The 26,300-nt window shown below is 38.3% G+C and overlaps 1 protein-coding gene across 1 annotated transcript; it reads left to right on the top strand.

Annotated features, from left to right (window-relative positions):
* The first annotated feature begins 953 nt into the window (after positions 1–953).
* ZNF475 (zinc finger protein 475) lies at positions 954–23,744 on the top strand. The gene is made up of 3 exons (XM_008014235.3): positions 954–1,040; positions 20,646–20,826; positions 23,577–23,744. The coding sequence occupies exons 1-3, from the start codon at positions 1,008–1,010 to the stop codon at positions 23,726–23,728; spliced, it is 366 nt and encodes a 121-aa protein (XP_008012426.3). The 5' UTR covers positions 954–1,007; the 3' UTR covers positions 23,729–23,744.
* The last annotated feature ends 2,556 nt before the right edge of the window (positions 23,745–26,300 follow it).

The raw sequence follows: 26,300 nt of genomic DNA, 5'->3' as shown, positions 1-26,300 counted from the left end.
AAGAGAAAGGTCTAGAGTAGGGTGCCATGAAAACTGAGATCCGACAAATGTTGTAAATAAGGGTGTTGAAAACAGTGTTTTATGCCAAGAGGCTGAGTAGAATGAGGACCAAAAAATATTTGATTTGGCAGTGTGGATGCAGCTGCTAACCTTGGAAAGAACATAGTGGACTGGTGAGATCTGCAGAGTGTATGGAGAATAAAGATAGGTTGTGTTCTGAGAAGTATGGCTTTGAAGACTAGAATAGAAATAGTAGGTAGGCTAGGAATAGAGATACTGGGATGAGAGGTATTTTTGAAAGATGGGAGCTTCTAGATTATGTTTTAATACTTAGGATAATGATCCAGTGGAGAAAAGGAGGTTGAAGAAGCAAGAGAGGTGATCAGAGATGGTGCAAAACCTGGAGGAAAAATAGGCACCAGGAGGTGGGATCACCAATGTGTGTGGAAGGAAGGACTTCGATAGGAGAGGGCACTTCTTTGTTTCAGGAGAATGATTAATACAGATGAAGGCAAGACTGTAGGTTATTAGCGGGGAGATAAAGTAACTACTATCTGTTAGCTTGTATTTCATGTTTTCTTGATGAAGTATCAGGCAATCTTACCAAGCCTATCAGATGAGAAAGAGAGATATAAAGAGAGAGAAAAAAGTTAATGTTAAGAACCTTCTTAGTCCTTCGTCTCTCCATGGCTTCTGTTAAACTGAGCTCCTGAAATCAAGACTAAGTCTTTTAGAATGCTTTCCCTCTATGATTTCCGCTTCTTTCGAGGTGGTAGATGAAATATTCAGTGGGATCCTACTTGTAGATCCAACCATTTTAATAATCTTCAGTGGTCCTAGTTCACCTCCTCAGCTGTGCTGATGTCATGAAAACCAGCCTCGACCTCACAAACTACCCCTTGATGATGCTGACAGCTGGACTACTAATACCCAACTTGCTGTGCCGCTTCTTCATCTTTCCTTGGTGCCAACCATGCCTGCATATCAGGGCAGCATTCCATGATCCCATGGCTCTCAGGTCAACAAACCACAACACTAAGGTAACAGGGCCAGTTCTCTTCTACGTTGTTGGCTTCAGAAGCCAACCCAAGGGAATTTGTGTGTATGTATTACATGTGTGGAACATGTGTGTGTTGAAGGTGGGGAGAGTTACACATTTTAGAGCAACAGCCTCATCAGTGAAATTGATGTATAGCTTTCTAATGTAAAAATTTAAAGGATAATACTCACCTGTACAAATCACAGTCTAATCTAATCATTTAAAAACTCATCCTTAACTTATAATTATATATCACATATTGCTGGGTAGAGAGACTGTGATAGATACAACTACATCTCCCAGAGCCCAAAGCTCAAAGCAAAAATATGTGCTCTTTCTTTGCACTGGCACTTCTTTATGTGGCTTTCTGCTTCTCTAGAAAGAAAAACACTGACTGTAACTTCTGTGAGAGGAGAGGATCACATATTATAAATTCAAATATTACTTAGGCCTAAAATGAACAAAAACCATAACATAGTTATACTCTCAAAAAGTTAATCTAGCTTAATTTCGTATGTCTTCAAAGCCTTTTTTCCCCATCACTTGCTTCCAGCCCAAACACATGTACATCCACATTTCCTAGTGATCATGGATACTGAATCGTTATATAGTGAGCGAATGGATATAGCTCCAGTACTTAAAAATCCAAATTCCAAGGTCAACAACTACAGTCTCTCCCAAAATTCTTAAAACTCCAACAAAGGTAGTGCAACGCAATCTGTAAAGAGTCCTTATTGAAACAGAGGTGATTGTCCCATAAACAGAATCTCAGTGCTCAATGTGAGGCATAAGTTCAGCCTTAAGGATAGGTGGGGAATTGAGAGAACTTAAGACTCCATCTTCTTCTCTCCCATTATGTTGTGCAGTGCTCATCTTCCTTACATCTCTTGTCTCTTTGTAGCATTTACTTTATGAGGTTGTCTTATACATAGAAAGAAATGACCTACAAATTGAAGAAAGGGCTAGTAAATCCAGGAACTCAGTAAGTTTCCAGTATTCTCAGCCCAAGCACCTGCTCTGATGCCATGATCCCATCTTTAAAGTCTCCCATGCTGCTGTCATATCCCTGGTTACTTTTAATCAGAGAAGGTGGGAACATAAAGGTATCACTGGTCCCAAGTTAAAACTTCAAGTAATTGGAGGCAGAGAGTAGAAGCAAAGGATAAGGAGAGATCGGGGTCAACTCTGATAGGAAAATTTTTTAAAAATATCTTAAAGTTAGAATTCTTTCTGGCCTATCCAAGGTGATGGTCTTCTTTTTATAGGAAAACTCCTTTTCTTGGCCTCCACCCCTGAGCGGTATGCCCTCTAACACGTAAGCTGTAGACAAATCAGGCACTAGAAAAAACCCAACGTCCAAGTTCAGCTCAGAGAGCATTTTTTTTTCATCTTTTTAATTATATGCACTGGACAAATTGAGTGTCTGCCATAGCCCATGGGTTTTTCTTGTCTTTCCTCCATTTTCCCTTGTTTCTCCATTTTACTCTGTGACCTGGAAGCCAACTGGCCTAAGAGTCAGGCCTGTATCCAAACTGAAGAGCACAAGAACCAAAACACTAAGAATATTCTCCAACCATTTTCTTCAAGGAGAGTCATTTCAGACAAGAATTTGGCAAGACGTTTAATCAATACCTCAAACACTTCACTTTCCAACTATGTTCTTCTTAGATCAGAAAAACAAAAACAGAAACGGTTCTTTTTTTTTTTTTTTTTTTTGTTTTGTTTTGTTTTGTTTTGTTTTAATTTATTTTTTATTATTAAACTTCAAGTTGTAGGGTACATGTGCACAACGTGCAGGTTTGCTACATATGTATACTTGTGCCATGTTGGTGTGCTGCACCCATCAACTCGTCATTTACATCAGGTATAACTCCCAATGCAATCCCTCCCCCCTCCCCCCTCCCCATGATAGGCCCCGGTGTGTGATGTTCCCCTTCCCGAGTCCAAGTGATCTCATTGTTCAGTTCCCACCTACGAGTGAGAACATGCGGTGTTTGGTTTTCTGTTCTTGTGATAGTTTGCTAAGAATGATGGTTTCCAGCTGCATCCATGTCCCTACAAAGGACACAAACTCATCCTTTTTTATGGCTGCATAGTATTCCATGGTGTATATGTGCCACATTTTCTTAATCCAATCTGTCACTGATGGACATTTGGGTTGATTCCAAGTCTTTGCTATTGTGAATAGTGCTGCAATAAACATACGTGTGCATGTGTCCTTATAGCAGCATAATTTATAATCCTTTGGGTATATACCCAGTAATGGGATGGCTGGGTCATATGGTACATCTAGTTCTAGATCCTTGAGGAATCGCCATACTGTTTTCCATAATGGTTGAACTAGTTTACTTATCTCAAATGTGAAAGTTTAAAAAAAAAAAAAAAAAAACCTTCAGCTAGGAAATTGTGTTTCTTTCAGAAACCTAGACCAAATTAGAGTGTAATTTGGAATTCATTCTTCGACCTATATTTTTCAGCTTTGTAGCTCAAGATTAACAATTAAATAACTAAAATGTCAAGCATGCATTTGAAATATCAATAGTTCTTTTTAAAAAAATAAATACATAAAGATAATTTAATAAAAACAACATTTCCAAATGAATGTCAAATCTTTCTTATGTTAAAAGGAGAAAAACAAAACTCCAAATCACAAGTAACAGCCTCTTTTAGTTGGCCAATAGACAGGCCGGATTGGGAAATTCTTTTACGCGGCATCCAGTGATTTCCAAAAACAATTTAATTTCAAACAATGATCCTTCCAGATGTGACATTTGGGGAGAATTGTTTAAAACACCAGAAGTAAATGTGAAATACCAGTGGTTTCTAAACAATCAAACTCTCCAATTGTTAAGGTTTGGGATTGAACTATGCAGTTACTCCTATATATTAAAATACTATTTATACTTTGTATGTAGGACATGACTAAGAGAGTAGAAACTTAATTGTATACATTCAGACTCAGTCAGGTTGGTTGAAATTATGTTTTAAATGGCTGAAGGCAAGATTCTGATTTGGAGAAATGAGACTCTGGTTGCCTCGCCTCATATTCTAATCTCCTTTGCATTTTAGCACCTTCTGCACTCTCCCTACCTCTGCCACCCCCACTCCTTGGTATTGTTGGAAGGGGGTCAAGATAATTTTATAAACTTAACAGAAAACCATCTTTCATAGGACTGTTTGCATTCTGAAAACCTATCTGGGAGAAAGTAATGTTTGACCCAAAGGAATAAACTTTCGAGATAGTTGGGAGAGCAAAGGCGGGAGTTTTGCTAGTTTTTCCCCAGTCCTGTCCAATGGCTGGCTCTGGACATGTAAGGCAGAGCATGATACCCCACTAACCACTGATGACTGTATCTCCCATGTTTTTAGAAGCAACTGGAATCAGACAGACCTGGATTCAGATCATAGATGCACAATTAAATCAAATATCTTTGAACAAGTTACTTAACCTCCCCAAGTCTCAGTTTCCATCATGAGAGGTTGAGATGAGAGGATGCCTGCAAAGGACCTGGGATGGTGCTTGACAAAACTTTATCTGTGGGCTTCTCCCTGCCCGCTTTACAGAAGACCCAACTCTCTGCAATAGAAACCAACTTTTCCACTTAGTAATCACTGTGTGCCTCAGTTTCCTGGTTTATAAAGTAGGGGCACTCAGCTCTGCCCAGAGGGTTATTATGAGAATAAATGAAATAAAGCATGTAAAGTGTTTAGTACAGGTCCTGTTACTTAGTAAATGCTGGTAATTAGCTGCCATTATGCCACTTGGTCAGACATGTTTAATATTGCAATATACATAAGGATTTATAAAAGAGGTTTTAGCCTTTTTCATCAAGTATGGACGGAAGAGAACGCTCACTCTTACTTCCTCCATCCAAACTTCCTGCATTCTATGATATGCCCTGTGCACTTACCACAGAAATCTCAATTATTTGGCTTAATGGAAGGAATCCGGAGTGTAGAAAATCTAAAACAGAAGCTAAGGTCCAAATTTTTAGTTTAATATTATCATGGAGAAAGAGAAACACTCGTTGATGGAATGACACACATTCAAATAGCTGCACAATCACATAATTCCCTCAGACCTTGGCAAAATGTGCCCTGTTTTTGACAGCCTGGGATCCAGCTGGGAACAGGGAAAGCAAAAATCCCCCAGAGAGTAAATGACTCAAGGATTACCCATGCTTACTGTGTGCACAGCGCCTTGGAAATCAGTCTCATGCCTTAAAGTACAGTTTCTTTTGCCTAAGGATAGGCTTCAAGCCTCCTGTCAAGTTCTGTTGTAATCGTCGTCGTGCTTAGATTCAAAAAGAACAAGGAATCTTCAATGTGACAATCTCTGTGTCACTATGTTTTTTTTTTTTTCTCTGAAGTACCTTTCCTACTATCCTACTACCTGGCAAGTTTTGTTTTAATTCCTCAGTCAATGATTCAGCTTTTGAGTGAAAACGCTGACTCTATAGGAGATCTCAGCTAAAATACAAAAATTCCCTTGATAGGTGACAAACCCTTTTTAGTCATTGGCACATTCATTTCTTAGAAATGAGATATAAGGAAAATGCTTTTTATTGGCAATATGACTGAAGGGAGGAATTGGAAAAATAGGCAGCTCAGAGTCACAAGCTCAAATGCTTTCAGGGGCAGAACAGGCTGCATAGAGGGCAACAGGGAGTGACAGAGCTTGTGGTATACTAGAGAGTCAGCCTCACCTAAAGATATTCACATTTAAAACTTTTAAGAACATTGTCCTGGCCAATTAAAACATGCTGTTGATTAAAATGACTGTTGGTCCATCCGCTTGCAACCTGAAATCCAGAGCATAAAGTCGAGAGGAGGCAGTACCATTGGGTAGTCCAGGTGAGATGCTGTAAAGACCCAGGCCTGGGCCAGGAGAAGACAGCTGCGGATGCTGAAGGAGCAACATGTTTGTGCGACAGCTGTGTGCAGGGACCAGGGGCATACACACTTCATACCTGAGCATAGGGTAACTCACCCCAGCAGCCATCTACCATTTGGATCACCTGTGGGAGTCTCTGGAACAATGAAGCTATTCTTCTGGATCAGACATCTTGGAGCCAAACCTTCTGATAATTTTTAAGGACCAAAAGTCAAGGATGCTAGAGAGGCTGCACATCTGGAGAGTAGTTTTCAAAATTAATCAGTCTGACTTCAAACATGCTAGTGGGCAGAGAAGTCAGGATGCTTCCTCCACTCAACAGGTCCCCTTCTCACCCTGCCCCTGTATCCTGAGTAATTTCAAATGAATGGGCTCAGCACATGCCAAATAGGGATCTGTCAACCTGATACTGTCTCAGAGATAGAGCTTTGGACAAAGCTAAAAAATATTTTCTAAATAAAGGGATTGGATTGAGACAAAAGGGGCAAAAAGAAAAGAAAGTAAATAAAGTAGTGAGTTCAAGATAGTCATTTCCACTGTTAGGGCTAGTTCTCAGTTCTGTACCCAGCACAGTCCCTGGCACATTGTCAGTAATCAGAAAATACTTCTGAGCAACAATATCTGGGCTTCAACTAAATCACCTAGCGAGGGACAGCCCTTTCCTCCACATGCATTTCCATTTAGTGTGGGTCTCAGCTGTGTTTCCAGCAGATGTCTCTGGTTTATTTCTGCTCACAATGGAAATGCAGTATCAAAATCTAGAATCCTATTGTTTCGTTGGCTTTTGAAATTGAAAAGCATCTGAATCATCCCAGATATCTGTGGACTAGCATACTGTACCGGTTACCAGTCACACTCCATCTGAGAGACAAAGTACACATTGACATATACGGCCAGTTCTAGGCCCAGTTGTGAGACAGGGTAAGGATTTTCCTGTCTATCTCCCCCGTGGTCACCATTTTTTAATTCTACATGTTGTGACTTGTCTTATTACAGATTAGTGATTACAACCGTATGGTTGGAAAGTGTCTGAAGGTAGGAGTGCCTTTTTTCTGATTTGCTCCAAGTCGCGGTTCAGGCTTACAGGGGCTATTTCCCTTGCAGGATATTCTCTTACCTCTGGGTTCCCTGAGTTCTCTTTGACTCTTAGGTTAATGAATAATCTCAAATGAACACAGGGAACATGGCTGTTTTGATGTAGGGATGATGCAATCTACAAAATGTAGGTTTGATGTAGGGATGATGCAACCTACAAAAAAGAAAAAGACCATTAAACTTTCTGCATTTGAAAAAATATTTCCAAGTAATATACAAAGCACGTTACTTGGGAGAAGGACACAGGCATTTCATTTGCAGACATATTTAGTAGTAACATAGTTTACATTTTGATGTGGCTCTTTGGCAAAGGCCCACTAAAATGACCTCATCAAAAAAGCAGAGTGTTTTTGTAATGGTTACAAATAAATCCAGCAAATTACTGCCTTCTAATATGTGAATGCAGGAGGCTTCCTCTATTCCCTGGTAGCAGATGGGTAATTGTTTCTGTGCCCCTCTAGAGCTAAAGTTCTCAGCTCTCTCTTTCCGAGCTGAATGACCCTAAAGAAAACAATTGTAGGCTGGAGAGTAGACAAGGGCAAGCACAAGGAAAATATAAAGGAATAAATAGTGTGACACAAGGGGAGCCTTTCAGTATCCCTAAAATCAACTGTAGATGAGGACTAACTGAATTTATGTGTGTTTTGTGCATACACACACACACACACACACACTTATATACTAATAAACCTTGAAGTTCCTCATATGTTGGAAGATAAGAAACTGGTCAGTATGTCTCTATTTTATTATTATTAAACTTTAAGTTCCAGGGTACATGTGCACAACATTCAGGTTTGTTACATATGTATACATGTGCCATGTTGGTGTGCTGCACCCATTAACTCGTCATTTACATTAGGTATTTCTCCTAATGCTGTCCCTCCCCACTCCTCCCACCCCACAACAGACCCTGGTGTGTGATGTTCCCCTTCCTGTGTCCAAGTGATCTGATTGTTCAATTCCCACCTATGAGTGAGAACGTGCAGTGTTTGGTTTTCTGTCCTTGCAATAGTTTGCTTAGAATGATGGTTTCCAGCTTCATCCATGTCCCTACAAAGGACATGAACTCGTCCTTTTTTATGGCTGCATAGTATTCCATGGTATATATGTGCCACATTTTCTTAATCCAGTCTGTCACTGATGGACATTTGGGTTGGTTCCAAGTCTTTGCTATTGTGAATAGTGCCGCAATAAACATATGGGTGCATGTGTCTTTATAGCAGCATGCTTTATAACCCTTTGGGTATATACCCAGTAATCAGATGGCTGGGTCAAATGGTATTTCTAGCTCTAGATCCTTTAGGAATCGCCACACTGTCAGTTTAATTAGATCCCATTTCTCAATTTTGGCTTTTGTTGCCATTGCTTTTGGTGTTTTAGACATGAAGTCCTTGGCCATACCTATGTCCTGAATGGTATTGCCTAGGTTTTCTTCCAGGGCTTTTATGGTTTTAGGTCTGACATTTAAGTCTTTAATCCATCTTGAATTAATTTTTGTATAAGGTGTAAGGAAGGGATCCAGTTTCAGCTTTCTACATATGGCTAGCCAAGAAACTGGTCGGTTATCAAACAGACAAGATGCCATGCACGTGGGTGCAAAGGGACAGTCCTGCTTTTATGTTATTCATCTCTGGCTACAGGGCTCAGGTCCTGAAACTCTAGGGTTGAGTTTTTCTTGAAGAAATCTTATGTAAATGGGGTTGCTTCTTAATGGACTTTGTCCTACAAAAAATGTAATGTCCTGAAGAAAAGTCTTGATAAAACATTTTCTAATTTGATCTTTTTATTTGTTTTCTTTTGTGGTTATATGCTTTATTTTTTGAACTAGGAAAACTTCTTGGGAGACAAATTAAAGAGTTTATAATAGAGATCATTTGAAATATTCCCTAGGTCCTGGCAAAAAAAAAACTAAAATACATTACTTGATTCTGGAATTTCTTTTACAATGTGTAATGCTGACTTTGAACTGACTGCATTTCATGAGCATGGCAATGCAAAAATACTCCACTAAACTGTATCTGCACGAGTGTTTTTAAGTCAACCTTATTGAGAAATAATTTGCAAACAATAAACTGCATCCATTAAACATGAGCAATTCAATGAATTTTGATGGTTTTAGAAACCTATTATACCACCACCATAACCAAGACATAGAACATTTTCATTACCTTCCAAAATGTCTTATATTTCTTTATCACCTTCCACTTCTAGCCTCCAGGCAACCACTAATCTACAGATTAGTCTGGATTTTATATAAATATAATCATGCCATGTGTATTCTTGTGTTTGGTTTCTTTCAGCATAATGATTCTGAGTTTCATCCACTGGTGCAAGTAGCAGTCGTTCTTTTTTATTGCTCAGTAATAGAGCATTGAATGACTGTATTCAACTTTCTTGCTCTATTTATGGATGTTTCCAGTTGCATTCGTGTTTTGTTTTATTTTATGTTTTTTGTTTTTTTGAGACAGAGTCTCACTCTGTTTCCCAGGCTGGAGCCTCAGCCTCCCTAATAGCTGGGATTACAGGCACCCACCATCATGCCCAGCTAATTTTTGTATTTTTGTAGAGATGAAGTTTCATCACGTTGGCCAGGCAGGTCTTGAACTCCTGACCTCAGGCGATCTGCCCGCCTCGGCCTCCCAAAGTGCTGGGATGACAGGCGCGAGCCACCACACCTGGCCAAATTCATGTTTTTTTATTGTGACTTCAGAACTTTAGTGCAGGCAGAACCAATTTGCATTTCTCCAATATGGGAAAACCAAGATGGTTTGGTGTAAAAAATTATAAATTGTCCCATCTGGCCCATTTCTTAATCTGATTATGTCTCAAAGATATGAAGTCCTCATCCTTACATTCAGGGCTCAACACAATCCCCAAAATTGCCCTCTCTCTATCCAAAACAACATAACACCTTAACTTGACTGATATAGCTCTCTTATTATAGAAAGCCCTTCCTTTCAGTGTTATTTGTCAAATCTCTACCCAACTATTCTGACAGGAGGATGAAGTCTGGGATCTGGACTAAGGTGGAAAGACAGAGGGCCCGGGGAGACACTTAGAAAAGGTCACGACCTTCAACTATTTTCTCAAGGTCTAACCACTCGTGTTTCCATCCTATGTGGAACAGATTGATCTTCACTTGTATACTTCCTCTAAGCAGACTTCTTGTTTCCATTATGGGCATTAGGGCTTTCATGTTCACATACTACAGTACTATTAAACAGTTGTTGAAAAGGTCATGTTGTTTAGCAGCTTGCCTAAAGGAGTTCTCCTCTCTCCAGTACAGTTCTACCATTCAATAAACCCACTTCAGATATTATACACTTCATTGGCTTCTGATCAAAATACTTCCTTTTCTTCCTGCTTCAGACTCCTGTGGCACTATGTCCCCATATCATGATACTTACACCTTTTGGCTTGTAAATTAATAGTTTATATGTTTGCCTCCATAACTAAAGAGAGTTAAGGATTGGGATTCCCCACAACCTCCAGTTTGGTGCTGGAGGAAGTAGATGAATGAAGGCATGGAGACAGCAAAGTTGAGGACTGTGGCCTCTAGCTTGGGGAATAGTGTCCAGTTTGGTGTGGCTCAAAGATGTGTTTCGTGGGGCTAAGATTGGCCATGGCTGAAGTCTGCATGAAGTGTTAGACTTCATTCTGTAGCCACAGAGAACCATAACATTACTGAGATCATGTTAGATAGGCCAAGTTTGCACAAAACAGTCAAGTGGGGTGGGGGCGGAGATAGTTGAGAAGATGAAAATTATATGGCGATATGTCAATCCATCTAGAATGGGCAATACAGGATCCAAAGGATGGCCTGGTTCATCCATCCACCAAATTATCCTTTTGACCGCCACTTTTCAAAATAAGATGACTAGTACCACACAGCCCCACTTAGTTGCTTGTGAGTTCATTTTTTGACTAATGCGTTCAGGCGCGGGAAACAGCCTAGACAAAATTAAAATATCTGTAAGAGTTGCATTTAGGATTATCTTATGGTGGAAATGGACTCAAGCTAAATCTTGTTCTCAGATTATTTTTCCAGACATTTGTTACTGCTTTTTAAAGTAATGGAGCGGAATTCTAGGATTTCAATTATGTTTTGTCATACAAGTATTTAACTGATACGTACTTAACTATAAACAATTAGCAAAATAAAATAGTATTGGAATAATGCAACTTAAAGTACTATAAGTATTTTTATTTTGTATTTAAAAGGAAAATGTTTTCTATTGACAACATTTCTGACACCAAATGTGTGGATTTTTTCCCCCACAGCAACAACCAGTTCTCCAGTTCTCCAGACAACTGAGTGTTGTCCCAGAGTTAGCGCAGACCTCACAAGTTGAGGGCTCAGTCTCACAAGATTGCCCCCCAGCTTCAGAAGCCAATCACAACTACTGGGAAGTCAGGTTACTCACACTTCTGTCAACTTGGTTAAAAACTGAATTTCCCATGATCCTCCCTTCATGCTTAATAATTTGCTCTAACAGCTCACAAAACTCAGGGAAACATTGTATCGTGTTATTTATGTTACCAGTTTACTATAAATGATTACAGATGAACAGTCAGATGAATAGGTACATAGGACAAGGTATGGGGTTGGGGGTAGTGTGGAGCTTCTGTAACCTTTGGGGCCACCACCCTCCCAGCACCTCAATGGATTTACCAAGCTTGAAGCTCTCTGAAACTCTTCATTTGGAGTTTCTATGGAGCTTCCATTACATAAAAATAATTGATTGAATCGTTGAACATTAGTGATTATCTCAATCCCCAGCCCCTCTTCCTTCCTCAGAGGTCAGCAAGTAGGGCAGAAATTTCCAGCCCTCTCATCAGGCCTTAGTCATTCTGGCAACCAGCCTTAATCTTTAAGCTGTCTACGGGTCCCAGCCACCAGTCATTCATTAGCATACAAAAAGACACTCATCACTCCCGGGGATTCCAAAAGTCTTAGAAGCTCTTGTTTCAGAAACGGGAAAAGGACCAAATACAATTTTTAAAGCTCCTATCAACCCTATCACTCAAGAAGTTACAAGGATTTTGAGAGCTCTGTGTCAGGAAGTAGGTGCAGAGACCAAATATGCATTTCTTATTATGCCACAGCCTTGAAATTTTATGCTATGCAAAACTGCTTTCATTCCTAATACTAACTCTAATTCCAACTGCTAGTTTGTGATAATACTAAACTATACTATATACATAATCTTGGAATATCTTTTATGAGTTATTTCAGGAATTTTCAGAAAGTCATTCAGTCTGCATTATTTTACCTTTAAGGCTGACTTTATTACCCAATCCAGATTAACTTTTGACTCCAGAGCTGATACTCTTTTTTTATTACTTTTTATTATAAAAATGATACAAATTCATTTTAAAATTCAAGCCATTAGGAAAGTATAAAAATTACCCCAGACTCCCCTAATTTGACCTTAGTGGATATCATTTCAGGCATCTGTGTACACAGACATACATAAGTAGACATGTATATGTTTTCATATAAGTGAGATTATTAGTAGAGAGAAATTTAATTTACTTGCATTTGACAAAAAGACACCAAAGTGAAACTAATAATTTTGCTGAACTTCAGGATAATATGTCTTCACTAAAAGTTTAGTTTTTAAAAGGACCTACTAAAGTTGAAAAAAAAGTAATTATTGAAGGATTTGCAAAACATTAACTTCAAATTTTAATTTTACACTGCTTCAATTGACTGTTTCACATGAAAACTGAGGTATTTAATGTCATTAACTTCTTTGTACTGCTCCTTCCCCTACTAATTTTGATAATTTTATATTCTCTTCTCTATAATTTTTTTTTTTTTTTTGAGACAGAGTCTCACACTGATGCTTACACTGGAGTGCAGTGGCACAATCACAGCTCGCTGCAGCCGCAACTTCCCGGGCTCAGGTGGTCCTCCCACTTCAGGCTACTAGTAGCTGGGAACTATAGGCACGTGTTACCATGCCCAGCTATTTTTTACATTTTTTGTAGAGATGGGGTCTCACTGTATTGCTCAGGCTCAGGCTGGTCTCAAACTCTTGGGCTCAAGCAATCTACCCTCCTTGACCTCCCAAAGTGCTGGGATTACAGGTAAGAGCCACTGGGCACAGCCTCTACAACTTCTATAGTTATTTTGCCTCCCATGATTTAAGTGGATTAATTGCCACTCTTTTAGTCACAATCTCTATATTTTTTAGCTTTTTTTGTTGTTTCTTCCTTGATTTCTTATATTAACTAATGTTTTTCAAAGAGAATCAGAGGTAGAGTGGCTATATCATGTATTTATTATATAGGGACATTTTAGAGAGTAAAAGAAGAGCTATTAATATCAGCCAAGACAACAGGTAAATAATAAGACTATTCTAGGCAAAACAGTGCTTAGAATCACCCTAAAGCCAGATATGGTGTATTTTATAAGTTCTTGAATGCTTCAACTCAGAACTTTCTGAGCTATTTAAACAGTGCCAAATGGCCCCTTTAGCAACGAATTATCTATTGGAAGAAAAAGTTTGGCTCTGGCTAAAGGTCCAGTAGCTCACTTCCTGGGGCTAATAGATGAGTTTTAAGGAATCTACCAATCAATTGAAACCATATCCACAATTCTGTATACATATGCATTTTTCTGGGGAGATCACTGTGACACTAATCAGATTTTCAAAGACTATTGCTCCATAAACATTTCTTATCAATTTCTATTTCATAAGGTGATGCTTGGATCACATTCTCTGAACTCCCCTGTAAATAACATCACAGAACTATGCTTTCACACTATAAGTTATCACTTCATATCTTCTGTATAATTAGTATAAGAAGTGAACAAACGTGGGCTGGGAGTGGTGGCTCACGCCTGTAATTCCAGCACTTCGGGAGGCCGAGGCAGACAGATCACGAGGTCAGGCCATCCTGGCTATCACAGTGAAACCCCATCTCTACTAAAAATACAAAAAAAGCCAGGCGTGGTAGCGGGCGCCTGCAGACCCAGCTACTCAGGAGGCCAAGGCAGGAGAATGGCGTGAACCCGGGAGGCAGAGCTTGCAGTGAGCAGAGATCGCGCCACTGCACTCCAGCCTCGGCGACAGAGTGAGACTCCGTCTCAGAAAAAAGAAAAGAAAAGAAAAGAAATAAACAAATGTGGAGTGTTTCTGATATTTTGTAAAACTGCTAGTAATGACTTCCATTTTAGTTTTCGTTACATCTTTTATTAAAATTCATAAATTCATGCAATAAATTTAGTGCTAGGAGTATTTTTTTCCTTCTGACCAGTTGTCATAGTTCTTTCTGCAAACTCTGTTAGTTATTGAATTGTGTATTTCACAGTGGTTTCCTTCTAGCCTGTACTATCAGAGAGGTCATCTAGAGAAATTTGAATCTATCTGAAATATAGGTATTCTAGTCTTGGTTTTCTGAAACAATTATGTCCATTCCTCTTTTATCCAAACCTCTCTTAAGGTTCTCCAACAAATCAGCCTCTTTTCTTGGTCCTTAATCTTTCTCCCCTGCTTCAATAGTGATACTATGACTATTTCAAACAGTAACAATGAATGGATGGATGCCAGGTGATATATACAACAATTAGGATAAAAGTAGTTAAATATCCACTTCCCTGTGTGTTACACAAACCTGGCCTAAAACACTGAACATGAAGTGTTCCTGACAGAGAAAAGACATTAACAGAAAGAAAAAGATGCTGTGTGGAAAATAATATGATAATTCCAATAGTGGCCAGCAAAATAATTGAAAGCATATGAAAAGTTAGTGGATTCAAGTTAAAAGCTTTCCCTAAAGTGTTCAAGTGCCTGCCTATATCTAGCTTAAATCAACTTTCCCAGGAAACTGAGAGGACCAAAACAAAATTGTGATGAGCCCTGACAGACTTTTATGCACACTTACATAGATTTAGTGATTAACTTTTTGTAAAAAATGTCTTTTACCTTGATGTTCGAAAAGTAATGCCACACCAGCAAAATATTATCTGAAATGTTACAGGAAAACTCTTGACCTAATTCTTTGCTCTTCAGCAACCTTAGACTTATCGACTTCCTCTTTGCCTTCCTTTGATAACACTTCCCTGAAGTTGGCTGGTCCTGGCAAGGGCCTCCATAGACAGGGCCCCCTGCCCTCACATAACCTCCTCAGCCACCCTTCCACTGCCCTCCTTACTCTGTTATGCCATGCCACTGAAAGCTACAGCCTGCACATTTGCTAAGAGGGAGCCTTCTGCTGATTCTGCCAGAGCTACAGTCCCTTCTTTCCGTTCCTTCTTTCCATCCCCCACCTATCCACTTCTATCTGAAAAAGGCCAAATAGGAAAACCCTGGACTGGAAAAAGAGGCCAAACAGGAAAACCTTGGCAGCTGGGGCAGTGGCAATAACCACAAGTTGGAGATTGCTCAGCTTTCCCTGGAAGTTTCAGACTGACAATTGTAAAATCAGTGAAAAATAAAATAGGTCTTCTTATCTCTGTTCAGACCCATGTGGATGTATTTTTCTCTTCTGCTGTGGCTGGGTTGTTTGCGCTTCACTAGAGCATGGCTTAGGAGTAAAATGTTCAAAACATAAGAATATGGAGTATATTGCAGGTTCAACGGAAGTTCAACCACAAATACAGAGCATGGGACAAGCTTTAGAAAATATAATATAGACCATCTTCGTCTTTTTATGGTATTAATTTTCTCCCACATCCCTTTCAGTTGTTTGGTAGATGTCTTCTGACCTCTGTGTCTGCCTGTTTTCTTCTAACTTTCCTTCCAAAGGAAATCTTCTGACAGGGTGACACAAATGTCTTCATTTATGACCCATGCCATTTATTTTGCTTATATGCTTGGTTAAATACTGGATTTGGCTCATACTTTCCATGTGGAATTTTATTAAATTCACTATTTTCAAAGTAAAAAGAATAACTTCTCATTTTAAACTAAAAATCTGCATTTAATTAACCTTTCCAGTAAATAAACATGTAAAAAAAATAGTAAGAAACATTTAAATGTCTTGAAAATTTTTGCTTATGCTTTGTACTTTCTGTTAGGTCTTTCTTGAATTTCTCAAATATTTTTAATGTCACTTTTCAATTGTTAGAACCCACCATATGGCTAAGAAAAGAAGGATAAACAACTGTTTAGTTATTTTGATAAATGTAGACAGTTTATTGGCATAAGTTAATATAGAATAATAGAATAAAATATTCCACTTCAAATAATACTCTTTTTATAAAAACTTCAATCATCCAGGGAGTCATTTTATTTTCCCTTTTTGCTTGGTCTATGTAACTGTGGATTTATTCACCTAACATCTCTTTTTATGTCTGGTAAGCAGAAATCATAAATGTGTTTCCTTCTGGTTTTGATATTGCTCTGTGCAAGGTGAAAGTCCCAATAGTTATAGTTAAAGTAGGCTGATTATAAGACATATATATCTACCTAGTTTTATTTCCCCAGAGGAGACCACACAATCAGCCTAATTTGTTTCTGTTTTCATGCCACCTGGTGCTACTAAAGAGCATATTGAAAAAAAGTCATTTAATTCCAACAAAATTTCTTGCAGCTTCAGGTAACTAGGTCTTTTCCATTATTCAGTGAATATTCTTCCCTAATTGAATCATTACTACATTCCCTAGAGTGCATAATCCCAGCATCTTTCACTATTCTATTTCCCGGAATTCAAATCTCTTCATTCTCTGAAGATCACTTTGCCTCATACTTAGAAGACTAAGTCCACGTATGTGAGCTCCACCAATTCCTCACTTCTCTGCAAACACCTTTTCCCTTTCTCTAGCTTTCCTTTTTTCCCTTTTCTCAGAGGCTAACACCTCCAATTATGCCCTTAATCTCATCTTCTACTGCCTCCTCTGTGATTTTTAATTATCCCATTTCATTGGGGACCTATAATCTTTTCCTCTCTACCTAAGGCATCCCTATCCTATAAACAACAACAAAACAAACCTTTCTTCTACTTTGCTTATCTCTCAAGTTTCTTTTCTGCAAGTTTTTTGAAAGTGTGTTGTTCTCCTCCTTGACATAATTTTTAACTCCTAACAATTTAGCCTTTACCATTACCACTCCTTTGGAACTAATCTCTCAAAGTCCCTGCTATGGAATCCACTGATAACTCCATCTAATAGCCTTTTCTCAGCCCCTCATTACTCTTTGCAGCATCTGACAGGGTTGATGATACCATATTTCTGAAAAACAGAAATGTTTCCAGAATTCTGAATGGAATCTTTTGTCTGCATGTCCTGTTTCTTTAACTGCAAATTTGAACCTTTCTCTGTGTTTTCTGGCTATAATTTCCCTTGTCCAATATCCCTACTATAAATATTCTCCCAATAATTTTTCTCCATATATTCTTTACATACTCCTATTTATAGAATTTACATGGTTTTAAACATTTTTTTTTTCTGTGTGAATAGCTCTGAAATAAATGAATACTGAATTTGCAGGCCTGTATTTCCTGTTTTGGCTGGATTTGTTTATTTAAATTCTACAATTAAGTCAAACTCAACAGATCCAGAACAAAATCAATGTTTTTCTCCTTCCCTAAATTACCTTTTTGGATTTATAAATTTTATTTGTACTCTGTGCAATGCTTTTCTATAGCTCTATCCTCAGATTTAGACAGGCCCTGTGTTCCTAAAATGGTAGAGGCTTCTGTCAATGCCCAGTCCTCTCTGCAATGTCAGATTGTTACTTCCTATCACTGGGTGTAAGACTTGGTGGGTAGGAGAGTATACACAGATGGTCCCTGCATGCCTGCCCCTTAGAGGTGCTTACACTCAGCTACTCTGCCCTTTTCTTGTGGCAGACAATTATGTCTCATGTAAAGTTTGGAGCTTGGAGGCTTTTTCTTGGTACTATTGATCTATCTTCAAACTTAGGTAGGCCTTTTAGTTCATCTATTTATCTTGCAACTTTGAGTCTCCAATGGACTCAAAAATTATGATTCTGTAAGCTATTCAATTTGTTCTCATTGTTTAGGTGGAAGCAATGATTCTTGTGCTTTTCTATATCCTAGACAGAAACTGAATTTCCCTATTGCATCTTATCCTTAACTCTCCCGTAGATTTGGTTCTTCCTAAGAACAAGAAAACTAAGAATTTGAGTTCAAGTAGTTTATTTGGGAGGTGATCTCAGGATACCCCAGTAAAGGAATAGGAAGGGAGACAGTGAAGAGAACAAAGCCCAGCTAGTGTGTTAACAAGTGACTGTGGTCCAGTCACTCTGGGGACTTCTGGAAGACTATACGGAATCAACCTTGGTGAGGAAGCTGGATATGTATTCGCTGAGTCTCATTTGCAATTGATGAGCTGCTCTGCTGTGGGCAGAGCCTCCTCCCGATCAAAAAAGCAAAGAATCACAAGTGCTTGCAGTAGAAAGTTGTTGACATGATCCCAATGTGGGCAGGCATAATAGTGTTAACAATGTCTGTTATAAACTTTCCACTGACATTTATTACTTTTCCTCTCAGATATACGGGTGTACTAGAGCCTGGTGTTATTGAGAAGAGTAGTTATGCCTGATTTATCTTTGTATTCTCCCAGCATAGTAACTTGGATATAATAGTCAGAAGGCAATCGATCAATATTTATTAAATGAGAAAATATAATTTATATAGTATCAATATGAAGAATTCTGGTTAGCTCTTTTTTATTTCCTCCGAAGCCCATGTCCTCACCCCAATCCCAAGTACTCAAATAATATAGTTTAATCTTTTAATTGCCAAAAAGATAACATCACCTGACTAGTGGGGATTTTTTTTAATCACATTGATTTTCCAGTTAACTTAAATGTGATATAATTTTAAACTATGATTTCCAAATCTAAACTTTATCTAACAGATTATTTTTTCTTTTTTTTTTTTTTTTTTAATTATACTTCAAGTTCTGGGATACATGTGCAGAATGTGCAGGTTTGTTACATAGGTATACACGTACCATGGTGGTTTGCTGCACCTATCAACCCGTTAACTACATTAGGTATTTCTAGCCCCCCATCCCCAATAGGTCCCAGCATGTGATGCTCCCCTCCCTATATCCATGTGTTCTCATTGTTCAACTCCCACTTATGAGTGATAACAGGGGGTGTTTGGTTTTCTGTTCCTGTGTTAGTTTGCTGACAATGATGGTTTCCAGCTTTATCCATGCCCTTGCAAAGGACATGAACTTATCCTTTTTAAGGTTGTATAGTATTCCATGGTGTATATGTGCCACATTTTCTTAATCTAGTCTATCATTGATGGGCATCTGGGTTGGTTCCAAGTCTTTGCTATTGTGCATATTGCTGCAATAAGCATACATGTGCATGTGTCTTTATCATAGAATGATTTATAATCCTTTGGGTATATACCCAGTAATGGGGTTGCTGAGTAAATGGTATTTCTGGTTCTAGATCCTTGAAGAATCGCCACACTGTCTTCCACAATGGTTGAACTAATTTACACTCTCCACATCCTCTCCAGCATCTGTTGTTTCCTGACTTTTTAATGATCACCATTCTAACTGCCACGAGATAGTATCTCATTGTGGTTTAGATTTGCATTTATCTAATGACCAGTGATGATGAACTTTTTTCACGTTTTTGGGCTGCGTAAATGTCTTCTTTTGAGAAATGTCTATTCATATCCCTTGCCCACTTTTTGATGGGGTTGTTTGTTTTTTTCTTGTAAATTTGCTTGTTTTTTTCTTGTAAATTTGTTTAGGTTCCTTGTAGATTCTGGATATTAGCCCGTTGTCAGATAGACAGATTACAAAAATTTCCTCCCATTCTGTAGGTTGCCTGTTCACTCTGATGATAGTTTCTTTTGCTGGACAGAAGCTCTTTAGTTTAATTATATCCCATTTGTCAATTTTGGCTTTTGTTGCCATTGCTTTTGGTGTTTTAGTCCTGAAGTCTTTGCTCATGCCTATGTCCTGAATGGTGTTGCCTAGGTTTTCTTCTAGAGTTTTTATGGTTTTAGGTCTGACGTTTAAGTCTTTAATCCATCTTGAATTAATTTTTGTATAAGGTGTAAGGAAGGGGTCCAGTTTCAGTTTTCTGCATATGGATAGCCAGTTTTCCCAATACCATTTCTTGAATAGGGAATCCTTTCCACATTTCTTGTTTTTGTCAGGTTTGTCAAAGATCAGATGGTTGTAGATGTATGGCATTATTTCTGAGGCCTCTGTTCTGTTCCATTGGTCTATACAGCTGTTTTGGTACCAGTACCATGCTGTTTTGGTTACTGTAATCTTGAAGACAGGTGGCATGCTGCTTCCAGTTTTGTTCTTCTTTTTGCTTAGGATTGTCTTAGTTATATGAGCTCTTTTTTGGTTCAGTATAAAATATAAAGTAGTTTTTTCTAATTCTGTGAGGAAAGTCAATGGTAGCTTGATGGGGATAGCATTGAATCTATAAATTACTTTGGGCAGTATGGCCGTTTTGACGATACTGATTCTTCCTATCCATGAGCATGGAATGTTTTTCCATTTGTTTGTGTCATCTCTTATTTCCCTGAGCAGTGGTTTGTAGTTCTCCTTGAAGAAGCCCTTCACATCCCTTGTAAGTTGTATTCCTAGGTATTTTATTCTCTTTGTAGCAATTGTAAATGGGAGTTCACTCATAATTTATTTTATGTTACTTACAGCCAGCAATGATACGGCGTCCACCAACAGTTGTTTGCTACATTTGTGGTCGTGAATATGGAACAAAATCTATTAGCATTCATGAGCCACAATGTCTGAAAAAATGGCATAATGAAAACAACTTGTTGCCTAAAGAGTTAAGGAGACCAGTACCTAAAAAACCAGAAGTCAGGACCATTACTGGTAAGTTCCTAGAAAAAAAGATTTGAGTGTATAAGGGGAGACTTTTCTCTGTAAACTAATAAGAGCAGAAGTATTTTCTTTTTTTTACTTGTTCAAACGACCAAAATCAGCAACATTTCCTGCTTTGGTTAAAGACAAATAAGAAAAACAGTTCTGGAATGCCTATCCAAAGTATTATCTTCCAATGCTGAGACATAAAGACACTATGTCCTGGCAACACTGTGCATGAGAGAGACCTATAGGAATTTGCTCTATTTCCCAAAAGTTTCCTTCATATATCATCAAACCCTTTGAGTGTAAAATAAATAATAAAATATTTTAAAAATAAAAATAAATAAAACTTAAAAAAATATGAAACTTAAAAAAAACCTTTGGGAACATCCGAAGTCATGTTTCCAAATATGAATGTGTCTTGGTGTTCACAGAGCAGGGGTACCAAACTTGAATTTTCACCAGGTCCACTAGTCAGGTTATGACATTGAGTAAACTGGTCTGTGTGTACAGCAAAGGGGAAGTAAGGACTACGATGAGGTGTGGAGCATCAGATCACTCTAAAGGAGACAGGCCGCTGCCCAGTTCCAGCTGGTGTTATCATTAAGAAATTTAGTCCAGTGTACTCATATCTTTCAATAACACAAAACAAACTAGAAATCCAGACATCTATTTTAAGTTTCCAGAATTTTTTGCATTTAATCATTTGTAAAGCCTGGTGCAAACCAAATGAAACTGAAACTACATTGCCATGTTTGGCCTCATCACAAAGCCTTATGCTTATTCATTTAGGGTATGAGAATAGTTAAGAAAATATTTTTGCCATGCAAGCTCAGACTTATCATATTTTTACCATTGTCATTTTCTCAGTAGATCCCCTAAACCATCTCATAGGACAATGTTGGTTTTAAGAGGAGTATCTTTCAATTTATCCGTTGTCCTATGTAACCATAGATTTGCAATGCTGAAAAGTACCTTGGGGGGTCATTTGATGTCAATTAGTCCAAAGCACTTGTGTCAGAGATGTGACACAAGGAGAGTTTTATAACAACCCACAAAGTAGAGCCTAGATTGTATGATAAATTCTAGATCCTGCTAGATCCTAGCTATTCACAGTCCTTGCCAAAAAGAGGACTTTACATACAGGTAGGAAAAGAGCTGAAGATGAAAACAACCAGCTACTGAAATTAGAGAATTTTCCACAAACAGGTTGTTTATTTCATTGAAACTCTCTTTCCAGCATTTCTCACTTGGTGTCAAAATCTGTTTCCTTCCCTTCTTATCTTTGTCACTTTCTCTGCTTGACCATAACTACCAGAAGGCTAGAAGTAAGAGGAACGATTAGTCTGAAAGCCCTGGTGGTTCACCATTCTGTTACTGCCTACAGATGGAAAAGATAGGTCCTATAACTGCATTGTCTTCCTCTCAGTCCCACGTTATTTATCTCTGAAGATGCCCTTCCTCTCTAGGTAAAACTATTTCACATTACAATTTTTATCTCATGAACTCATTGTAGTCATAGGGTTCAACCAACCCCTCTTCCTGATCTGAAATCAAAGCCCTATGCAAAAACACTTAGAAATGTGATGAATCACCTTCAAGTGAGAGTCAATGACTACTCTGGAATTTTTGAATTCATTTTAAAATTCATATGAGTAACGAGAAAGTCAGCATCATTCTTTTCTCATTTTTCAAAGCACTCAAAATACACATTCATATCCTACATAGACAGTGACGTTTGCTTTATCCAAAGAAGAAATACTAGATTTTGCTGGGATTTAAATTCCCATGGAGCAGAAAAGCAAGAATTAGGAGCAGATATGTTAAAAAATTTAAGGTTCACTGTGGTTGTGTGAACCATTAGATAGAAATAGTATGTGAATTGCCTAAGCTTTAACGAAGTAATCTATGCTTTGCCAAAGATAAAAACTAAGTAATATGTTTCTGAGTGCCTTGTTACATTTTGGGGGCCTATTTTCAGTGGTTCTAAGATATAGTCAGTTTAATATACTAAAGTCATTCTATTTTAACTAAGGTTTATTAAAGCTAAATCCCACATTGTTTCTCTAAAATAAAGCCATATGCTTTTTTTCCCCCATGCTCTGCCAATGAAGATTATACATTTCTCATCTGTCTTTGTTATTTTCTTAAGGACACATCTTTTTGTCAGATTATTCTGTTTGCATTCTCCACTTTGATTACTTAAAGAATATCTGAGTTTATGACCATGAAGAGATGATAAGTTTTTAAGATACAATTCATCTTAAATTCACTCTCAACTGTCAGTCTTGGCTTCTAAAAACATTCCACTGAAGAATTATAGAAAAGGAAAATACAAATACATGCTGATTCCCCTTTGTAAGCTTATATTTAGAGTCAACTGAAAGAAGGCCAAAAGTTATATTTGCAAAATAATGATGTATATGCAAAGATGTTAATAATTAGTGAAGAATGCATATCATAACATGTAAAACAATGTCTTTCCTTTTTAAAATCCAAAGAGTGAAAACCTCTGTCTGATTCCCAGCTAACTTTACTCAACCCTTGAAAGAGCGAGCAGCCCTTTCTTTTTGGAGGCAAAAGTAATATGATTTGTTTAAAATACTCAGTGAACAGGTATTTCCTGAAAATATTTTCCATAGAAAGTAGAACATGGTTCTCCCGAATAAAAACTGATCCTTTTTACCTTTTTCTTTCCTTTTTGTTTTTGGTATTTTTTTCCCTTTTTTTCCTTTTGCTTTTTCCCTTTAACTTTCCAGCCAAAGGCTTCTATGATCTTGATGCTTTAAATGAAGCTGCTTGGACAAGTGCCCAGAGCCAGTTGGTTCCCTGTAATGTTTGTGGGCGTACCTTCCTGCCAGACAGACTGATTGTTCACCAACGATCTTGTAAACCCAAAGCCGCCAAGTAAAGCCCTTTTCTCTCTACTGAAGTGTTACAGGAATTAATCCCTTTGAAAGAGATTGGGATAGGGTGGGAAGGAGAAAAAGGAGGTGACGAGGGGAAACAAGGAAAACTGCAATTGATCAAGGGCTGTTAGCAGGGGAGGCCCAGCTCAGCGCTTTGGTGTTGTAAGTGTTGCTCACTATTATGCAGTTGGGCAAATGCTCTGGTTTTAACAAGCAGCTGCATGTGCATAGGCACTCTGGGGACCATTTCACACTTTTGTCAGGCAGATTTACAAGCAGGCTGCTTCTCATCAGAGCTGGGATTTTGTCTAAAAGAAATTTCAGAGCCAACCGTCCCCATTTTTCTTCCATTTTCTTTCCTGAACAAGATTTTGAACTTCACAATTAGGGCTCTTATTCAGTGCACAAAGGCTCCAGAAGTAACTTCAGGCAACTCTTTAATCCCAGGAAGAACTGGATTCCTTCCTCTCCCTGAGCTTTCTGAAATAACCTGTCATTCCACATGTCCTTTTACCCAGGGACATTTTTTGAGTTATTGATTGGGGCAGTTCTTTTCTCTATAAGATTGTTCAACAGCAGAGACATTCAAAACGTTGCTGAGAACTCAAAGTACCGGAACCATATCTAACTCATTCTCGCTTTCAAATGGCAAGAAATGCTACAAGATATTTCAGAGCCACTGCCGGCCTCATGTGTCAGGAGACTGCTGCAATACAATTCATCAAAATAGGTGGAGGCTAGCTCCTTCCTTCTTTAGGAGAAGTCCAGCATGAATTCTTTATGCCGTCATAGGGGTTTATAGGTGTTTTATTGTTGTGGTCTAAATGCCTGCCAGAAAGTTCTGTGCCTCCCCACCCAAGGCTCATGCACAGTAAGTGGGTAGTGAAACTGCTTAGTATTTTAGAGTCCTTGAATGTGTATTAATCGAGGTGGGGCTCTCCTGGGAGGACGCCAGGGTCAGGGAGGGACTCTGCCCAGGAAATTCTGCTCCCCCAGGCTGTGCTGCTTTGCCTGGACTCCCACTGGTTTTGCTTGAGATCTTTGTTCATTTTATGGCGGAATTCCAGGGCCATTCTGGATCCAGTGGGTTCCTGCAAGCCTCACATTCATGACTTTACACAGCATAGTCAGATCCAAATTACACAGGCAAATTTATTCTACCTAATACTTTGATCATACCTCTACTTATAACACAGGGTTGGGTTAAGATAATTGTGCAAATCTTTCTATTTTTTCTGCCTGCTTCAAAGGAAGCAAGAGATGAACTTTTTAAAAGTCTTTAGATACCCTCAAATAAAAATCTTGTGAAAAATCATGGCATTTAGTGACTCATAGTTGATGATTTTGTTGTTTTACCTTATTAACCAAAATGACAAAAACATCAAATAGATGTTGAGTTTACTGTGGGTCAGGCACTGTGCTAAGTGCTTCATATATGTTACATTATATACATCTCATGTCAAGCCTACAGAAGGATATCATTATCTTTATTTTACAGATCAGAAAACTGATATTTGGTCTAAATAGCTAACTCAAGGTCACACTGAGCTTGAGTTAAGGAATAGTGAAGGAAGCAAACTCAGGGCTGCTGGACTTCCAATTCCACACTCATCCATTGCTATATGTATGCTGGATTTCATCACTAATAAGATTATCCATACTAACACAATTGATCTGACAAATCTGAAACTTTTTGCACATTATTTAAGTAACAAAGCAAATGGGAATGTTAGCATACGTGCAGTTCTGCTGCTGGTTTGGGTTTAACTTAGACTGAGGTGAAAACAAGCTTGAAGTGGACAGTGTTAGGTTTTTCAAAAGACACTTCTGCATTTTGCTGATGTTCAGAAATCAAGGAGCAGTGAATATAAAAAATTCTGGCCTCAACCATGAAATGAGTTGCCACTCAGGTCATAATAAATGACTTTTGAGCATGACAAAAATAAAAATTAAAAACCCAACATCCTTATGCATATGAAGCATTAAGTCTGTGAGTTCTTGAAGTGGTTGAAAAGAACGAGCTCTTGTAGAAATCATCATATCCACAAGGAACTGTGAGCCAGCTTGAGACACATCAAGGTGCTGAGTATGGAGATTCCATGATGGCTCCACCTCAGCTGGCCTACAAATGTTCCATGGAATTAAATCTGGAGCAAGCTCAGTTATAATGACATCAACCCAAGAGTTCTGGTCTATGATCAAGGCAAGTCATTAAAGTCTCTCTATTAATGGGAAAGCACTCACCTTCTCTGCCAATGGCCTTCCCACAGTGTGTTCACATCTGCACAGCTCTTTGTAACTCTCAAAATAAAATAATTTCTTTAACAATGCTTGGCCCCTCCATGAACTATGAATTCAAACCTTGAAATAGTTCCCATAGATACTGTTTTAGATTATAAAGAGCAGATACTAGATGAAGGTACTAGGAAGTCTACACTAACCCAGGCCATTATTGTTGGGTGTGGGATGTAATGCTGTTACAGGCATCAACAACAATGCAATTTCCTCACCATTCTGTTACTTGGCACGGAGCAAAGTTTAACTGAATTCCCCTCTAATCAAAGTTATAGGAAG

The sequence above is a fragment of the Chlorocebus sabaeus genome, chromosome 23 (genome assembly GCF_047675955.1).
Source record: "Chlorocebus sabaeus isolate Y175 chromosome 23, mChlSab1.0.hap1, whole genome shotgun sequence".
Classification (NCBI taxonomy): Eukaryota; Metazoa; Chordata; class Mammalia; order Primates; family Cercopithecidae; genus Chlorocebus; species Chlorocebus sabaeus.
This window is presented reverse-complemented; position numbering and strand designations above follow the sequence as displayed.